The 17816-nt window shown below is 46.5% G+C and overlaps 2 protein-coding genes across 2 annotated transcripts in view; both read left to right on the top strand.

Annotated features, from left to right (window-relative positions):
- The first annotated feature begins 265 nt into the window (after positions 1 to 265).
- On the top strand, positions 266 to 6543 carry LOC142591399 (uncharacterized). Its single transcript, XM_075703726.1, has 3 exons — positions 266 to 614; positions 5443 to 5776; positions 6419 to 6543. Exons 1-3 carry the CDS (start codon positions 276 to 278, stop codon positions 6541 to 6543), a joined length of 798 nt encoding a protein of 265 aa, XP_075559841.1. The 5' UTR covers positions 266 to 275.
- Positions 6544 to 11900: 5357 nt separating this feature from the next.
- LOC142591398 (neprilysin-1-like) overlaps positions 11901 to 17816 on the top strand; it is a 30689-nt gene continuing 24773 nt past the window's right edge. The window contains exons 1-2 of the mRNA XM_075703725.1: positions 11901 to 12018; positions 17065 to 17184. Coding sequence (XP_075559840.1) covers positions 11959 to 12018; positions 17065 to 17184 — 180 coding nt within the window. The 5' untranslated portion in view covers positions 11901 to 11958. The remainder of the gene's footprint in view (positions 12019 to 17064; positions 17185 to 17816) is intronic.

Raw genomic sequence — 17816 nt, 5'->3', positions numbered from 1 at the left:
ATATATATATATATATATATATATATATATATATATATATATATATATATATATATATATATATATATATATATGTGTGTGTGTGTGTGTGTGTGTGTGTGTGTGTGTGTGTGTGTGTGTGTGTGTCACGTGGTGGACGTGAACCTCCACCACGTCTTTAACCAACGCACTCATTTTTTTTCATCATCCTGCAACACTCCTAATGACTACTAAAACTCCCTCTTGTTGAAATATTTGCGCTTTCGTACCGGGGCAGGTTCTCCAGCTACCCGGACATGGAGGCCAACTTCGTGAAGAACCTGCGGGACGTGATCAAGGCCAGCTCTCGGACGGACATCGATGACATTGGCGTGATGCCACCGCAGTGGCTGTTTGACGAGATCCTCTACCACGCACGCATTACGCACGACCGGCACGACTACTCCCTCAAGCCGCCCATTCTGGTACCGCCCATGTACCACGTTAACGCGCCTATGCCAGTACGCCTAGGCACTTTCGGCGTTGAAGTGGCCAAGGCCACTATCCAATCCTACCAGCAGCTTCGATTCGAAGGCCACAGGACAGAATTGCTGGACCGCTTCCATTCATGTTTCGGGCATGCAGCAAGAAAGGAGGTGGGTGCATCAGGGCGGGCTAGTTAGTTGGAGGACACGATTAGTGGGCTAACTGGTTCATTTTTGCTGGCATGGCTTGCAGCGCATGTAAACACTACCGCACAAAAATATATGGAGGCGTACGGTCAACGTATCTCTGTATGGTTGCGTTCCTTTTGCAGCAAAGCACGTAAGTGGTGGGCAGACGGTTTTGCTCCAGTAGTACACGGAGTATATAGAGAACGCAGGGACACGTCTGCGTTAGCAGTAACTGTGGGCTACTGGACACAGTGGCAGAATACGCGACATTATTAGCGATCATGAGTGAAGCAAGCCGCATAGTACAGCACAAATAACAAGGAAACCATAGCGTTTCCGCAAGTTGTCTGTTAGCAATAAGCTGTACCCCAGGCAACTCCTTTAAGCACACAAAGGTTTTCAGACGTTTTCCACCCCTAAAGGGACCATTACTAAAGGACAGATGGCCGTTTACAGCAAACATCTCTCCTATTCCTAAGGACCTGGGGGTGTCCGTGGGCCATTGTATTTTGTGAACAGTTCACGGAATGGCAAACTGCCTCAGACGTTTACGGTCACAGCAGCGCTCGTAAAGTACGAGCTTAAACTACAATGCCTTGAAATCTTTTGTGTTTGCGTGTGTTCCACAAGATTCTGTTCCGAACGCGGAGATCGAAGGAGCAATCACCCGTACGGTTTATTGTTCTTGCTTCCTATCTTTCTGTGCACGATTCGACGAGTCAGAATAATGTGTTTGCAATTATACTTTTGTGTTATCTGACGACAGTGTCAGCAAGAAAATACCGCTGGCCCTGCTACTCTCAGGTACCTAGACACGTTTTGAAGTAATACCATACTGCGTTTCCCACTGCCCTCATCATCTAGTCATCCTCCTGCATGGATTGGCGCTAGCGCCCTCAAACGGTTCCATTCCTCTCCACTCGCTTGCAAACACAAATAGCTTAGTTTCTGTGGTAGCACATTTATTATCATTATTACTTGTTTGGAAACTGAATTCTGTGCGGTAAACCTTATTCATAGGCATGTTTACCGTAAACTATGGTATGTTAAACGTTAAAACTATGCCACGTGACCGCACTGAACCAGTCACGCACTGGCAGTGGCGAGAGAGTGCGAAGTTAGCAAGGACGGCGGCTAGACTGAAGAATGGCGTTGCTGTGAAAATCCTTGTATACAGACCTTATATGCTGCTCAAGTCTGTCTGTCTCCGGTCTTGCGGCACTTGGTAAGCGGTCATACGCACCCGGAAGCGCTAAAACGAGAGAAACGTACTAGGGAGTTGTATGTTATATGTGCATACGTGTTGCCATTTACGGAACACCAGGTGACTGCTGTAAGGCTAGCTTTCCAAAAGTGTTTAGTATTTCTCGCAAGAAGATCATAAGTTGTGGGGACAAAAAATGTCGGTGATGGATTTGTGTGCCTGAAGTACGTGCACGAAAAAAACATTACTAGTGGTAGCGTAAAAGATGAAAACTGCTTCTTCAAAAGAGTGCGAAACACATTAAATGAGAGGCTACAAGTGAAAAAAAAATCGCAGGTTGTCACGTAATTTTTCCGTACAAAATCGAAAACCTAGCTTTCGTAACCATTTCTGTTTCCGCATTGCTTCAAATACTGAACAGTACCTTTAGGAATGCGAATCGAATATTACACCCTGAACATTCGTATTTGTATGCGAAAATTTGAATATTTGCTCACTCTTAAAAATTACTTATCAAGAAAAGCGTCAGGCAGGGAGGATCCAGTGTTCCGTACACGGCAGTACGTTTGAACATAACATACAACTCTCTAGTATGTTTCTCTAGTTTTTGCGCATCTGCGTGCGTCTGACAGTTTACCGAGGGGCGCACCACCAGAGAAAGACATACTTGAGTAGCATACAACTTTCCGCTCACGGTTACACATTGAACAACGTCAGCTCTTTGACTAAAGATTTTCAGAAAGCTAATAAATAATTAATATAATTTGCGAGCGCAATAAAAAAATAAGAGACTGGTCACAACAGCGGTGCACATTTCTATTGCACATATTTACGCAGCACACGAGTACGGACGAATAAACAAGGCCCACGAGGCGCGCTATATTCGAAGCATTTGGCTGCTCCACCATTCGAGCAATGTTGCTTCTTTGTAGGTTCATTTTTGCTTAATATTCGTGGTGTTCATCTTTGTAGACCAACATTATAGACCAAAGAAACTCTTGGCCTATGATGCATTGTGCATCGGAGGGCTCGGGAATAATTTCGAACCCTTGGGGGTTCCATGCCCCAAGCACGGTGCAACATCGCTTTTGCCCCCGTAAAGATGAGCCCGGAGCGGCCGCGGATTTGAACCTCCAACCTCGTACTCCGAAGCGTAACCACGTAGCCACTGAGCTTGCGCGATGGGTCTGGCTTCATTTTTTTACCGTACTTTCCGTCGACAAATAATTACTTTAAGTTTCTAGATGCTAAGCAGTGGTGCTAAGAAGCTACGCTATGTTGTGGTTAATCCGGGCGATTGCAGGCGCTCTCACGTTGAGCGTCTATAAACAGTGATCCAATTTAGTGGGTCTGTCCCGATATTTGAGTAATAGTGCCAAGTCCCGACTTGGTCCGCTCGAGACGGCCAAATGTGCCGGCTTTTTTATTTCTCTTTTTTTCTACCGTGTGACAACCAACAAACAGGATTCATTTTTTATCATGCCTCTTAGCTCAGTTGTGGGTTATTCTCTTCTGTATTTGGCTGCTTTGTCATCATAAAGCTGGTTTTGAAGTTGTCGTGGGTCGGGTTTTGTTGTAGCCTGTAGGCTCCAACCGTTCAGCAGCAGCTGCAATTTTGTGTTGGTAGTCTTGTCAGTCGGACCAGTTCTGCAACTTTCTTGCTGCACATTGCCCCATGGTAAGATATTTTTTAAAGAAATGAACATTTTGCACATCAATAGTGACGCAGCCTAGACACCAAAAAAAAGACATCTTCAAGACGCAACATAGCTGACGAGTTCGTTTCAGGGACTTTACCTGAACATGAGAGAGCGAATTCGAAAGGTTCACGAACTTATAGGCCAGGCTCGAAGCGCAAGTCGCGGCGAAAAAGAAAGAAATACAGAAAGAGAGAAAGAAAGAAAGAAAGAAAGAAAGAAAGAAAGAAAGAAAGAAAGAAAGAAAGAAAGAAAGAAAGAAAGAAAGAAAGAAAGAGAATATTCTAGAAGTAGGTATTTTGGTCGCAAAACAGTATACGCCTCTTGAGAATGCTTTTCGGATGGATATTCATGGCTGCTAAAAAACCCGCGAGGGTTGATTTGGAACGGCACTGTTTCAATAGCAACTGGACATCAAAGGCGAGCTCTGCCATTTTAGTTCTGAATCCAGCCACACAGTGTCGATAGTCGAGCCTACGTAAAGCCCCTTAAACTTCGTAAAGTAGCACCCCGCTTTGAAGAATGCCGCCCTCTCCTCGCATGCTCTGGCCGACGCCGCGTCGCTATTGGCCTATATTATCACGTGGGCCCTTGCGCCTTGATTCAGCGCCATTTTTGCTCGAGAAGCGTCTACGAAGTGGCGAGGAGTGCATGTTGGCGGCATCGCTACGCTCGAGCAGTGTAGGCGGCGCCACAGTCGAGGAGGGAGCGTGAAAGAGAGGAGAAACGAGGAGGAGTGAAGGCGGAGGAGGAGAGTGTCGCTAGTTTTTGACGTTTAGAAGGCTTTAAGCCTACGCTCATACAGCCGCTTCACAGCTCCGCTATAGAAATAAAATCAGACGCCGCAAGCGCTGCCAGAGCAATGCGCTTTTGGATTGTCCCTTATTATCCGCTACCAACAACCGACACCCCAATCGCTTCCTCGGCGACTGTTTTGTAGGGTCAGGACTGCAGGCTTCTACAGGCTGCCACGTCGTTCTCAATGGTGACGTTGTTGTTTATGTCTAGAAACACGCTTTCCTTCTCCAGTAGCAAGCACAGTTGACACCTCGAACTATAGTTAGCCGGGCAATTTCGCTGTACCAAGCCCGCGTCAGTGACGGTTGTGGTGGTTTGGCTTAACCCAATTTGCGCTTCGTGGTAACATTTTTTTTATTGCATCGGGTATATATAGAATATTACAAACAGCACATTGTACGTAATATCATAACATCCGGCCTAATTGGAATAGTCCTAACGCGAGCGTTGTTTATTTTACCGCGATAGCGTTTTAGGGACCACGTGTCGCAGAAAATCCGGTGTCGATGTCGGCGGAGTTGTCCGTGAGGAAGAATATCCGTATATATTTAGCTATATGTTTACGACACGTCCTGCTATATAACATGCGCTGTACGCGGGTTATGCCGTACCATTCTATCACTAAAGTTGCTCATGCGTTGTCTTACGCTCTTGACGAAGTTATTGCTCGGAATTTTGAGAATCGGAGCCCGCAAACACATACCGTAAGACACAACACCGACAGCGCATGCCTTTTATGTTAAATCTTTCCAGACTTGAATATTAAATGTGCGAAAGAACTACACAAATCTGAAAATGATGTAATTTTTCGGCGCGGCTGCGCACAACCTCCGAGATCGGCCCACGCTAGAGGCCGCGTTTCTACCAGAAAGCCCGCATTCGTGTATAGCGTTCGCCGACAGCGTTTCCCGCGGTAAACATTACGATTGCAGAAGCTACAGCAGCCTAGGAAGCCTGAGGGAGGAGTCAGGGATCTATGAATGCTATCGCGTTGCCACTCCTTAAGGCGAACCTTAAGGGTAATCCCATATTTTTGTTCCTGTTTCGGGTTTCCCACTAGTAGCCCATATTTCGGCTGACTGTATCTCATAGTCGGCCGCACTGTTTTCAGCGGACAGAGGCGTTCACCCCCGAGTGGATCGAAAGCATGCAGAAGGCCATGCTCGATAGCACTGCCTTGGACGCTGCGCGCTCCGTGCTCCAGCTGACGCCGTCCTACGACGAGGACCGTCTGCGCTACGTTCCGCTCACGGGCCACCAGCTCTTCTACGTGGCCCACTGCTACACCCATTTGCGGCGACAGGGACGGCCCGATAGCGTGCAACCTTCCTCTGAGGTACAAGGAGGACTTTGCGAACGCCTTCTCGTGTCCGACGCAGAGCAACATGCGATCCGAGTACCAGTGCAAGGCCTTCTGACCGGATCCCTCTACCGCACTGTGTCCCGTGCGGTATACCGTAGTGCGACGTAGTGCCGGTTTTATGAACCTTGTGATAATGTTGCGAAAAGTGCGCATCACACTCTTTGGGACGTTTCGGATGCAACGACAGCTTTAGCGCATTTGCTAAAGTTGTATGTCTTTAGTAAGGGCTCAAATTATTTTGTTTTGCTCGCCTTTGTGCGACTAGCGAATGAACATACGCAATCATCCGAAGCTATGCAGCGAAGACGGTCAGGAGAAAAAAAAAGCGACAAACCCCTTATCAACCAATTTACCCCCTTAAGTGTGCATGACGATGTAAGTGGATCTACAACACACATCCTTACGCCCTTTTTTGGGTGTAAGAGGGTCAGATATAGATTGATTTACACAGTTATTAATTTCTGAGTGTAAGTTATTTTACGGTAGAGCTAACACTTACCCAGCGGTAATCCTTCCGTGATAATACGATTCACACGGAAAGATTAACGATGGAAGGTGGATGAATCGTTTTATTGCTGCTTCAGTTCCTTGTTTTGGCTAGAAGCACGGACTAAACTAGATGAGCCGGTGTATTTGTCCTGTGAGAAGTGCCATTCCTTTTCTTTTTCATTTTCTCATGCTTCATTGTACAACATGTGTCCTTCTTGCATCTGCTGCAACACAGGTAGTGCGTTTTTGGTGTGGGTGGCACACAGTGCAGCAAAGTCTCGCGCGGGTGACGTCAGCGAGACTGTGGGGAACGAAAAGCGGCTACACGGGCTTCACCTGCCCCCCGTTGTGGACGGCTAATCATTCCGTGATAACTCATTTCGCATAGGGTATGCCTTGGCCATTGACAATGGACGAATTGCCCGTTTATTCTGGTTTTCCATCCCGACTGCCTTGCGTCACCAGTAATGTAGCTTTTTTAACGCATTGCATAACTTATACAGGTGTTGTGTCTTGTTTCTTTTCGGCGGAGACGTTTTCTCTATTTCCTTTTTTTTTTTCCCGTTTTCGTCATTATCTGTATATACCGTGTTTTCATACGTATATGCCTTTGCTGTCTGACAGCGCATCCGTTTGAACAAGCGGTAATGATGTATGCGTTCTTGTATATTCAGCACGCGTGTTCAAGGTCCAAATAAATCATCTTTGTGCAATTTCAGAAGTGTTAACTCCTTGCTGTGGTTTTTGCCCTTTTACAGTGATGTACAGGTCACGTGCGCGTCGTGATAATTTTGCGAAGACCAACTGCCCAATCTTCACCCCAGCTGAACTCTTCCTCTGGCTCGCGCTCTTGTAAAGGTTCACTCTGCGTAGAGAGATACAACATGCCAGGAGCTGTGCCAGTTGACGTCTGCCTTATACTTTTCCTTTTTTTTTTCAAATGCCAATATTCTTTAGAAGATTCAAGTTCAATTTTTGGCATCAATGTGGCCCGTTTATCAGCAATAGTGGATATACCTATGCACACGAGTGTCGACGTGGCAGCGCTTAAGCTGTATGCTGTCGTGCGATGCATTTTATTCCGCACTTCTCGTGCGAGTTTGCTGGCGATTTTTATCTGGAAGAAGAACAAGGAAAAAAATACGCATGGCTGTCACGAGGCTTGTCTTGTCTTCCTCTGGGCCATACCAAGTCAGCCGTTTGCCGAGGCCGTCGTCAGCCTGTTTTGCGCTTCAACAGTTCATGTTGGAGCCTGATAGCTTTTGACTTCGGCATGACTCGGGTAGGTCCTACCACGAATAAAATGGTACAGGAACACAAAAGACAAAAATACGCAGATCCCACTTACTGGGGAAATCGATGTAGGCGAAGCTTTCCGTTCTGTTTGCTGTGATTGACAATAACGAGCGGTCATGTAGACGGTCATTTTTTCGACATGTAGTGTTGCTTCAACGTGTTGTCCAACACGAGTGTGGTGGGTTTATGTTAAACGTTACCTCGCGCGCACCACAGTACGCTGTTTGTCTGCGTAGTACACAGAATACACAGAACAACCAGGAGGAGGTGATTGCTCGAGGCTTTGTTGTGCGCCATACTACGTAACCACGGAGAGGGTTGAGTTTATTCATTGGCTCACACGGCACATCCCAGCGTGGCAAAAGTATTGAACTTTTGCCACGCTATATATATATATATATATATATATATATATATACATATAATTTCACACCCGTCGAAATGTGGCTACCGCCGTCGGCATTAACCGCGCGACTGCGAGATATGTCACAGCCGCAATTCTACCGCGGCGTGGACAGGAGGTCATCATCAACATTATTTATTGTTAAAAACAACGCAGCTTTGGTCAAGGGTCGATTTGTCCAAATATCAATATAGAAATTGCATCACGTAAGAAAATTGCGGTAGAACCAACCTTCCGTTGGTATATATATACATAATCGTTGTTCAGCGTATCAGATTATGTAGTAACGCACAAGTACACGTATTCTGTAAGGTCCCTCTAGTGAAGTGCAATTATTTGAACTAAACGAAGATTTCTATCACTCAGTACATTCATCGTAAAAAGTAGACGCCACATTTACTGAGTTCACGAAAACAATCCATAAGGTCTCTCACATGCGCCTGATGAAAGAAACTAGCTGGTTTCAATGTTGCCACTATAATAAGTGGTTTAATAACGTCATAACCAAGCAGTTTCGGGGAGTAACCGCTAAAAGCCACTCTTCTCATTTAGTTCGAGTAAAGTCAGGTGTACCGCAGGCTTCATTCCTTGACGCTGTTTTATTTGAAATGCACCGATGTCATTCTAAGTAACATGTCATCTGCTATTCTGCTGCGTTGTTTATAGACAAATTACTAACCCTGAAGAATTTTATTCATTACAAAATAGCCCTAATTTATTTACAAAATGGTGATGCGTTTGTCAGGTGGAAATAAACCTGTCCAAAACCAACTCCAACAGCTTTACTAAATGTGGCATCTAAGAGCCGCGTGTTTATTTATTATGCCTTTATTATTTATTATTTTATTATGCCTATTGAAGCTGTAACCATGGTAAAAACTTAGGAGTCTAACATCAAGTTCAGCCTGAAATCATCACATTGATACCAGAGAGAGAGAAATTTATTTACAGAAAGGCAGAGAGGTCGGCCTGAGCTATAACTTGCTCTGGCCTGCTACTCTACTCTGGGGAAAAGGGACGGGGAGGGAAAGGGCTGATGAATGATGATGGTATAAGGAAGAGATGCGTATATACAAATTCACAGAGTTGTGGTATCTCTAAAGGCGTGCGTCCAGCCCAGTGGCTTGGAGAAAAGCTACAGCGGCTCTTGTTACCAGGGCTGCGCTGGTTGCATTAGGCCAAGGACCTAAAAGAAACTCGTCCGATAGCGGTCTCTCATGGATGTTTGCTATGGAAGAGACAAGTTGCTGTCGTTCTTGCGCGTACGCGGGACACACGCAAAATATATGTTCAAGTGTTTCTGGCACCTCACAGCATTCACAGTTTGGGCTAGTATCACTGGCACCTATCATATTTCTATAACGGTTGGTGAATGCGACACCAAGGCGAATCCGGTGCACCATGCTCGTGTGGTTTCTATTGAACTTGTGAGGCATACGAAATCTCATTTCTTGGTCCCATTTGTGTAATCGCTTGTGTCGTCGATCTGGTTGGGCCCAGTGTTCCAACGTAGAGTTGCGGTTTACGCGACGAAGTAGGGCGTTTGTGTCTGTTCGTGAGAACGGAATGCGTACTTCACAAGCATTATCTAAAGCAGTTTTTGCTTCAGCGTCTGCCTGTTCGTTCCCTATCACGCCACAGTGTGATGGTATCCACTGAAAGGTGACATTGTGGCCATTTCTTGTTGCGTGGTCGAGATACTCTGTAATTTCTATAGCCATAGAATAATACGGGCCCCGTCTGAGGACACAGTCAATCGTTTGCAGAGCTGGCTTGCAATCGCAGAATATCGTCCATGCGCGAGGACGCTCCTCGGAGAGAAATCATAGATACCAGAAAGAGCAATAAATCACTTGGTTTTATCACGCGCATTCTGCATCAAGCTAATGCATCTACTAAACTATTGGTCTATAGGGCACTAGTAGGATCAAAAATTAGAATATCGATAACTAACCTAAAACCCTTCTCAGTCGTATCTCGTAAATAAACTTGAATCACTTCAAAACATAGCTTTCCTAGTTATTTTCAAGAAGCAATTGCGAACATCGGGTATAATAGTCTTCCCCTGGGCCATACCAAGTCAGCCTTTTGCCGAGGCCGTCTTCGGCCTGCTTTGCGCTTCAACAGTTTATGTTGGAGCCTGACAGCTTTTGACTACGGCGTGACTCGGATAGGTCCTACCACGAAGGAAATGGCAAAGGAACGCTAAAGAGAAAAATACGCAGATCCCACTTACTGTGGAGATCGATGTAAGCGAAGCTTTCAGTTCTGTTTGCTTTGATTGATGATTTTGAGCGGTGATGTAGACGGCGAATGTGTCATTTCTTCGACGCGTAGTGTTGCTTCAAGGTGTAGTCCAGCACAAGAGTGGTGGGTTTGGAGGTGATCCCTAAAGTTAGCTCCCATAAAAAAAGAATAACGTTGCTTAATTACTTAGTCATCTCTCCTTTCTTTATAAACTTTATCACGCCCAGCCTTCCTTCGCTGCCTTGCAAGTAAAACGCAGCTACTTCAATTCCATCACGTTTCTAATAAATTATCTATCTCTTGCTATTTCGATTTTCACCGCTCTTTCTTGCTGTTGGTCATTGGAAACAGCTCCCAAAAAACATTGCATCCGGCATATATATATATATATATATATATATATATATATATATATATATATATATATATATATATATATATATATATATATATATATATATATATATATATATATATATATATATATATATTCAGGCGTTTTGAACGTCTACTGTGCTTAATGTGGGACTACTCTCCTTGAAACACTAATGTGATTACAGTTACTCTTCATGTTTAGCCACTTTGCGTTCGGATACCATAAAAGCGCGGCCGCTTTGCCCAACCGATTGATTGGCTGGATAATTCGCTTAAGTTCAATGACTTAAGTTCAATTCCACGTACCTTACATGCCTCTACAAAACGCGTTTAGTAAGACGGGGCCAGTTCATTGATATGATAACGCAACAACAAAAATGTAATTTAGACAAAATTGTAGAGTCTTTTAAACGACAAACGTATTTTCCAAAAAGAACAATCAGGGGCTTTAGCTCGTCCATAAACCACGGAACTTAGAAATATTGCCCTAATGACCATCTACGCGTTATTGTATGTGGCCGTATCTGAGTTTGCACAAACAGCGAGCTTCACGGCAGGCTTTGAGGCACACTTTCAGAGTATCCAATGCGTTACGCCACTACCCAACTCCCTGAAATCTTCCGGTTCAATGAGTCCCAATGAGTGCTGGTGCGAAATTGTTGTCCACTTTGTATCGCAATCAAGGATCGTGGCGGACTCTGTAATCATGCTACGATGCCTAAATTCCTCGAACCGGTAAGAAATCGCGGATTGTACTATTGTACTGTATCTTCTTTATACTATAATAACAAAAATATTAGGCCTATATATAATTTACATTATTATTTTATTTATGGAAATGATACAGCACAAAATGACGTGCCACCGTGGCAAAAGGCAACAGTATACCTCAGTAGCGCTCGACTCTGCCTTCGGAGTCAGCGCACACGCAGCACAAGAGCATCGCCTTCTGGCCAACATTGTTGAGCCTAACATACAAATTAATTTTTTGCTGCTCCATGTACAGCAACACTAACACGGGACACGATATACACTTACTGGCAATGAAGACTGCAAACTGAGACGAAGTTGCACTTCTCTGTGTCAGTTTGCGTCTTCGTTACGAGTCAGTGTCCATATTGTGCAGCGGAGATTTCTGCAAATCCAAAGGAGCCATACGCGCACAATCTGTCTTTTTTGTAAAAGTTTCTAGATAAAGTTTGAGGACCGTTCATTTTGGCGGCGTTCAGATTCGTAAAGTACGCTCACAGATACGTAATCACTTTTCCTCCCGACTACCAGCGCCTCTCCACGTTTCATGCTGCTAACGGCCTGAAAGATGAAAAGGAAGCGCTGCTCGTGCGGTTCCCTTGCTCGAGCCAGTTAGGACGTGCCAGAAGAAGAAGATCCACCCGAGCCTCCGGTCACGCATTCGACGAGCTCCGTAGTGCCGGCGTTCTTTCCCACTTGCAGCCATGCACTACCTGCCAAACCTGCGCAAGATCATCACCAAAAGGCCCAAACAGAAGCCAGTGGTAAGCGCGTCCCCTGCTGTCCGTCCCTCCATCCCAACCACTCGCGTTATGAGGGAGCTGAGTAGAGATGCGCTCGTCCCTATCAGCCCAAAACTTCTTGGCCCCTTGTTCCTGAACGATTCTCAATTAACCAGTTCACATCGACTCAAGAAAGTTGATGGCAGCACCTCCCTTTGAAAGAAATGGTCACCGCGCATAAGATCCTCCCCTGTAATTTTTTTTTAGAAGCTTAGTGTCTTCATACGTAGAGGAGCGGCACTGTGTTCAACTCAGTCGAGGGGCTTTACTCAGTCGGGTGGATGAAGAGGTTCGAGTGGAAGATCGGTTGAGAAAATGAGTGTTAGGCCCGCCGCGTCCGAATGTCCCCCTTACCCACCTGTACCGGGACGCGGTCACCGGTATGTACGGACAGAACTCAACCGATCTTCTACTAAATTTACTTTCACGATAGGGCAGAAGTAATAAAAGAAGTTACCGACAATTACGATACTCGGTAATGCGAAGTTGGCGCGCAGCTCTATGCTTGCTTCCATTTTGCGATGTGTTGGCTGGCGCGGACAATGTCTGGTGCGGCATGTTGCAAACGGAGTGAACACTCTTAAAAATTTCACACCCTTTTGGGTGTAATGCGATTGTATTTATCTTCCCGCCCTTGTAAACACCCGTGAAACACCCTTTGTTAACGGAAAAGGGTGTTCAATAAGAAAACACCCTTGTATCACCCCACTGTTTCTAATTTACACCCTAATTTTAAGGGAGTAAGGGAACAAGCTTACAGTATAGGATAAATGAACATTGGCAGTTAACGCGTTGATATTGGCTATACATGAAGCGCGCGCTACCTGCACTTGAATCAGGTAGCTGGAATGATTAGGTAGGGGCATCTAGGCACCAGCGCACTGTCTTCGAACAGCGGTCAAAAATGAAGTTTCCCACTAGTGTTGATATCGAACGGATGACACTAACGCGCCGACTTTGCATAGCCAGATATCTGCAAAAGGATTCGCATGATCAATGGCAAAATATTTACAATTCTATCACTGAATACTTAAAGGTGTGCAACCAGTTAGACTGGGAATGGGGCGAGGGCTAACGGTAAATAGCTCACCAACTTACCGTTTGTAGATGACATTGGCATACTCAGTAACGCTACAGACTATTTACAACAAACGTTTGAGGACCTTAGCGGAGAACGTGTAAGTCTGATTGAAAGTTAGTGTGCAGAAGAGAAAAGTAATCTTCACAGCCTGGCGAGTGAACCAAATGTCATGGTCGGCAGTCAGCCTCTAAAACCTGCGCAGAAATACGTTTATTGAGGTTAATTACTCGCAGGGGCCTCTGACCAAGGAAATTAACAAAAATAAAAAAAAATAGTTGGATAGCTTACGGAAGGCATTACGAAATCATGACCATGGAGCTTACTGCTATTCATTGCTTTCTACCGTTACTACCGCATGGGGCGGAAACTTGGAAGTTACCAAAGAAGCTTGGAAAGACGTTGAGGACCACGCAACTAGCGATGGAATGAAAAATATTAGACATGACGATAATAGACTGTAAGACAGCGATGTGGATTAGAGAGTGAACGGGTATAGCTGATATTCTGGTTGACATTTAGAGGAAGAAGTCGTGCTGGGCAGACATTGCAATGCGTAAGGGAGAGAACTGCTGGTCTATTGGCGTTGTAGAATGGGTGCTAAGGGAATGGAAGCACAGTCGAGGACGGCCGAGAATAAGGTGGACGGGATGGAATTAGGAAACATGGAGACAGGTGGAACCAGTTAGCTCAAGACAGGGGTATTCGAGATTCCTGGAGAAGCTTTCGTCCTGCGATGGACATCCAAATAGGCTGCTGCTGCTGCTGCTGCTGATGATGATGATGATGATGTCACGACATCCATGCCAGCTTCGTGGCATGTAATTCATGTTATGTCATGCATGCGTGTCATGCACGTCCTGATACTCGATTTGCGTCGATAGCGGGGCGGGGGGGGGGCGAGAAGCGGCGTAGCCAAGGGGGGCACGCCAGGCACTTGGAACGCTCACTAACCGTAATTTTTTTGTTTCTATGGCAATGGCCCAGCTCCTGCCCACTCCACGGTGAACTCGGACCCCCCCCCCCCCCCCTTCACACAAAACATTTTCTGGCTACGCCACTGTGGTGAGGGGGTGTAAGATTGCTATAGACCCCTCCCCTTACTTGTCAACGGAAACGGAGGAAGGGAGAGGAGCTGCCTCTGGGCTGCAAACCTTAGGCAGCGCAATTACCGGCTGCCTTTCCTTTTGGACGTGAATACTGCTCTAATGTCTTTACACAGTGCGATTCATGGTGGTTCGAGGGCGTGCGACAATAAAGAAAACCACATACAGCCATCAGCAAGTCTTAGCTCGAGCACATACTTGGGAGTTGGCAAGACTCTCATAAAAAGAAAAGCTTCGGGCCCCTCTTACATGCATTGTCAGCTCTGGGTTACCTGCATCTGCACCTTTTCGACAAAAAAAATTAGCACCTAAGCACTTCTGGGTTGTGAATGCGAAAGAATTCACGTCCAATTGAGCGCCACTGAAGCGGTCCTTCAAACTTTGTGCTGCGAGCAATGTTTGCGCTAACGCTCCTTCCGCCCGAAATGTATTGGGAAAGTTGACGACGATGGCAGACTTTGGTGCCTGCCTCTTCAATCGTTCAGCTGCGTTCTTCCGCTTCCTTACTTAGCCTGCACTGCACTGGCATAGACGGCCATTTTTCCCCTAGCGCCGAGGTTGTGGCCGCCGCCATTATAGATGCTTCAGACTCCGTAGCGGTGTGTGCTGCGCGAAGCAGCAATCGCTTGCCAGCGTCATGAGCACGCTCGGGACCTGGCGTCGCAATCAATGGGTATAGTTAGGTGCCATATTTTTTTTTGGTTGCTACAAATGCTGCCAGCGTTTCCGCTCGATGGGCCATTTCACGCTTTCGCATCAAGATACGTACAGCGCTCAGCCGTTGAAGCACGGCAATTGGGCCGCATGGCGGGGCCTTTCTGCGCCACCAGCGAAGGCTCGCTCATCGCTGCGGGGGCGAAATGCAGTATCGATGCATCACAGCGACTTTTCGATTTGATGCGGCACAAGAATGCGCCATCTCGGCGTCCCCAGTGGCCGTGGGTGGTCCAAGAAAGGGCCAGCGACTACGCGCCCCATGTGTCGTGCTTTGATCGCTCAGAACTGTGCCTTCTGGGGTAAACTTTACAATGTACCGCTCACGACGTTCCCACTTTCATATTTTGGGGGGTATCGTAAGGCAGAAATTGCAAAACTTTTTTGTAACTTTTGAGGTGAAGCTTGAGTTTTCCGGTTCCGCTATTCGGAGGTTAGAAGGGAATCCTTTTGTCATCGCAACGTATAGTCAAATGAAGAACGTCAACCACAAAGTTAAGACGTGGGAAGGTGCTAGCACGGTTTAGATATTGAACTCTGTCAGGTGTTACCATGGAGTTTCCTAGAATAAGTACTACAGAGAACTTTGACAGTAATTCCTACTGTAACTGCAAGCAGGACGTTTCGGTCTAAAAGGGAATGCTGGAATGTATATGGGTTTGCCAAACCATAATCCGATGACTTCAATCAGCTTTGGGGCTTTGCAAACTGGGTTATTCCAACAAAATATGGCATTATGAGCGCAATAATTCACAGTCATCATCCATGTGCAGAGAGTGTTACTGCCTTACGCGTTTAGCAGAATAAGATTGCTTCCAAATTTACGCAAGTAAAGGTAGGTAAAGCGTAGTAAACAAAAACACAAGTACGTTGGAATCCACAAGCACGAAGATCAAAGAGAACCCTAAGTACCAACAGTCATTCCCATCATAGATGAACGACCGCAACTCCTTTATTGTTACAGATGACGTTTTATACTTTTTCTGCCTCTTATTAAAGGTGTCACATCTCACGATGTGCCGAAACTTCGCACACTGACTTACACCGCAGCGTTGATGGCGAAATCTTGTAATGTTCTTGTGTGGAGGCATTGGCAGCGGCAATCATTAACGAGGAGTAGAATTATTTTTACGTGCCTCTAATGCGAGAGTAATGATAAAGCACAAAAACGATTCTGAGGCATTGTGGTAGAAGAAAGCGTTACGATACGGCTATACATCGTTCCACGGTTGACGTCTTCAGAGTTCCGCTATTTCGCAAGTGGCAACACGATATTGAGGATAAGGTAAAATTCTGCATTAACTAACCATATTGTCGCGACTGATACATATGAGTAATGACGTTGAGCGCCGCCGTAAACGCTGAGTATAACAGTAATTGTACAAATGGAATGCTCATGCTGGAAAGCTTAGATCTCGTGGAGAGGTTATTTACATTCCACGAAAGGTAAATACGATTGGAATTGTCTTTATTGTCATACCATGCAATGTGATATCTAGTCAACGTATAGAATTAAACGCAGCCCGTTTCACAATTTTTAACATCGTGCGACTGTTATGTTCCTGGACTGCCTGGTTCACAAGCTATGTCGAAACACAAACTGCAGTTCACGCGAACGCACAATGCGAGACGTCGACGCCGTGACGTCACCAAATGCAGTCGATCTTTGACGTTTGCCGAGGAAGTAATGACTAAAGGAGGCATACGCGGAGATAAGTACGACGCGAAATGCAGCGGTTAAGGTCGGCTGTTATATTCTCCCGCGGCATTTCTGCGGCCAAGGGCTAACGGGCGCACTGGCAGGCACAGCTCACGCGCGTATATTATCGCGCGCACGTGGTCTACTTCTGCCTCGCCCATCGGCGAGACAGAAGTATATGCTTTCAACTGAGGCGCGGGGCTTTTAAAGCGTTGGACTGTTGTGCCGGATGTCTAATTTCCATTGCAACCGTTGGACACGTTTTCTGCATGCACGCTATTGGGTAAGACAGCGGAATCTGCAGCCACGGTCAGCGAAGTTTAGAATAGGTGGCACAAGAAAAAAACGCATTCGTTTAATTTAGCATAGCGGCGGTAATGCGACGGATAGCGGCTGTACGTGGTCGTCTCGGGTTCCGTTCCACCACGCAGCGAGTCAAGCTGCCCCAGCCGCTGGACTTCCACTCGGAGAGGAGCAAGGCCTCGATCATAACGGGAGCTGAGCCGACGCACCTGGTGGACACCGTCCGCGGCACACTCAGGCCCCACCTGGTAAGCGATCGCGTGGCAGCCGCGGTTCCCGTGCCCGAGGAGCTGCGTCACTTCGCCGCGGGGTTCCCATGGCGCCGTGCCATGTACGGCGGCGTGGCCGTGGTGGTTATCGTCGGCGTGTGCGGGGCGGCGCTGTTCGTGGCGCAGAATTTCGAGGTACAACAGCCCACCTGCGACGAGGACTGCATGCGATACGCCAAGGTGCGTGCGCGATCACCGGAAAGACTTGTCTGGCAAAGGGTGTTTGGCTTTGGCCGTAGCTGGTTCCGCATTCAAAGTACCTGCAAGACAGGACACGGGTTACTCCGGAGGCGCCAAGCGCTCGCGTAGCCTTTCAGACTCGCATGTGTCTCTCGAGCTGCTTTCGGAATTGCGCAAGCGAATCCGTAACTATGGATTCAGTGGCTCTGGTAAGTACTGAGGCTGAGGTCACACGGCCGCGGCGTTTGTGCTTCCATAAGAGGTAAAGTGCGACTAGGTTGACAAAGTGCGAGTTTTGTACGCGCGGACGAGGGAATCCCCCTTGGTAGTCGAAATTCATCCGAAAACCTTCCGCTACAGCGTCCATTGCGGAAGCCAGTGTCTTGCACTGTGATGTCCCCGAGCTGCATGGGAAACGTCGGTTACACGTT

Source organism: Dermacentor variabilis, chromosome 8 (assembly GCF_050947875.1).
Source record: "Dermacentor variabilis isolate Ectoservices chromosome 8, ASM5094787v1, whole genome shotgun sequence".
Classification (NCBI taxonomy): domain Eukaryota; kingdom Metazoa; phylum Arthropoda; class Arachnida; order Ixodida; family Ixodidae; genus Dermacentor; species Dermacentor variabilis.
This window is presented reverse-complemented; position numbering and strand designations above follow the sequence as displayed.

Excerpts from the sequence above, each read along its gene's own strand:
- LOC142591399 (XM_075703726.1), top strand. The coding sequence starts at position 276 with ATGGAGGCCAACTTCGTGAAGAACCTGCGGGACGTGATCAAGGCCAGC. Across the intron at positions 615-5,442 it reads GGCATGCAGCAAGAAAGGAG|CGGACAGAGGCGTTCACCCC; the intron begins GTGGGTGCATCA and ends CACTGTTTTCAG. Across the intron at positions 5,777-6,418 it reads CCTCTACCGCACTGTGTCCC|GTAGTGCGTTTTTGGTGTGG; the intron begins GTGCGGTATACC and ends GCTGCAACACAG.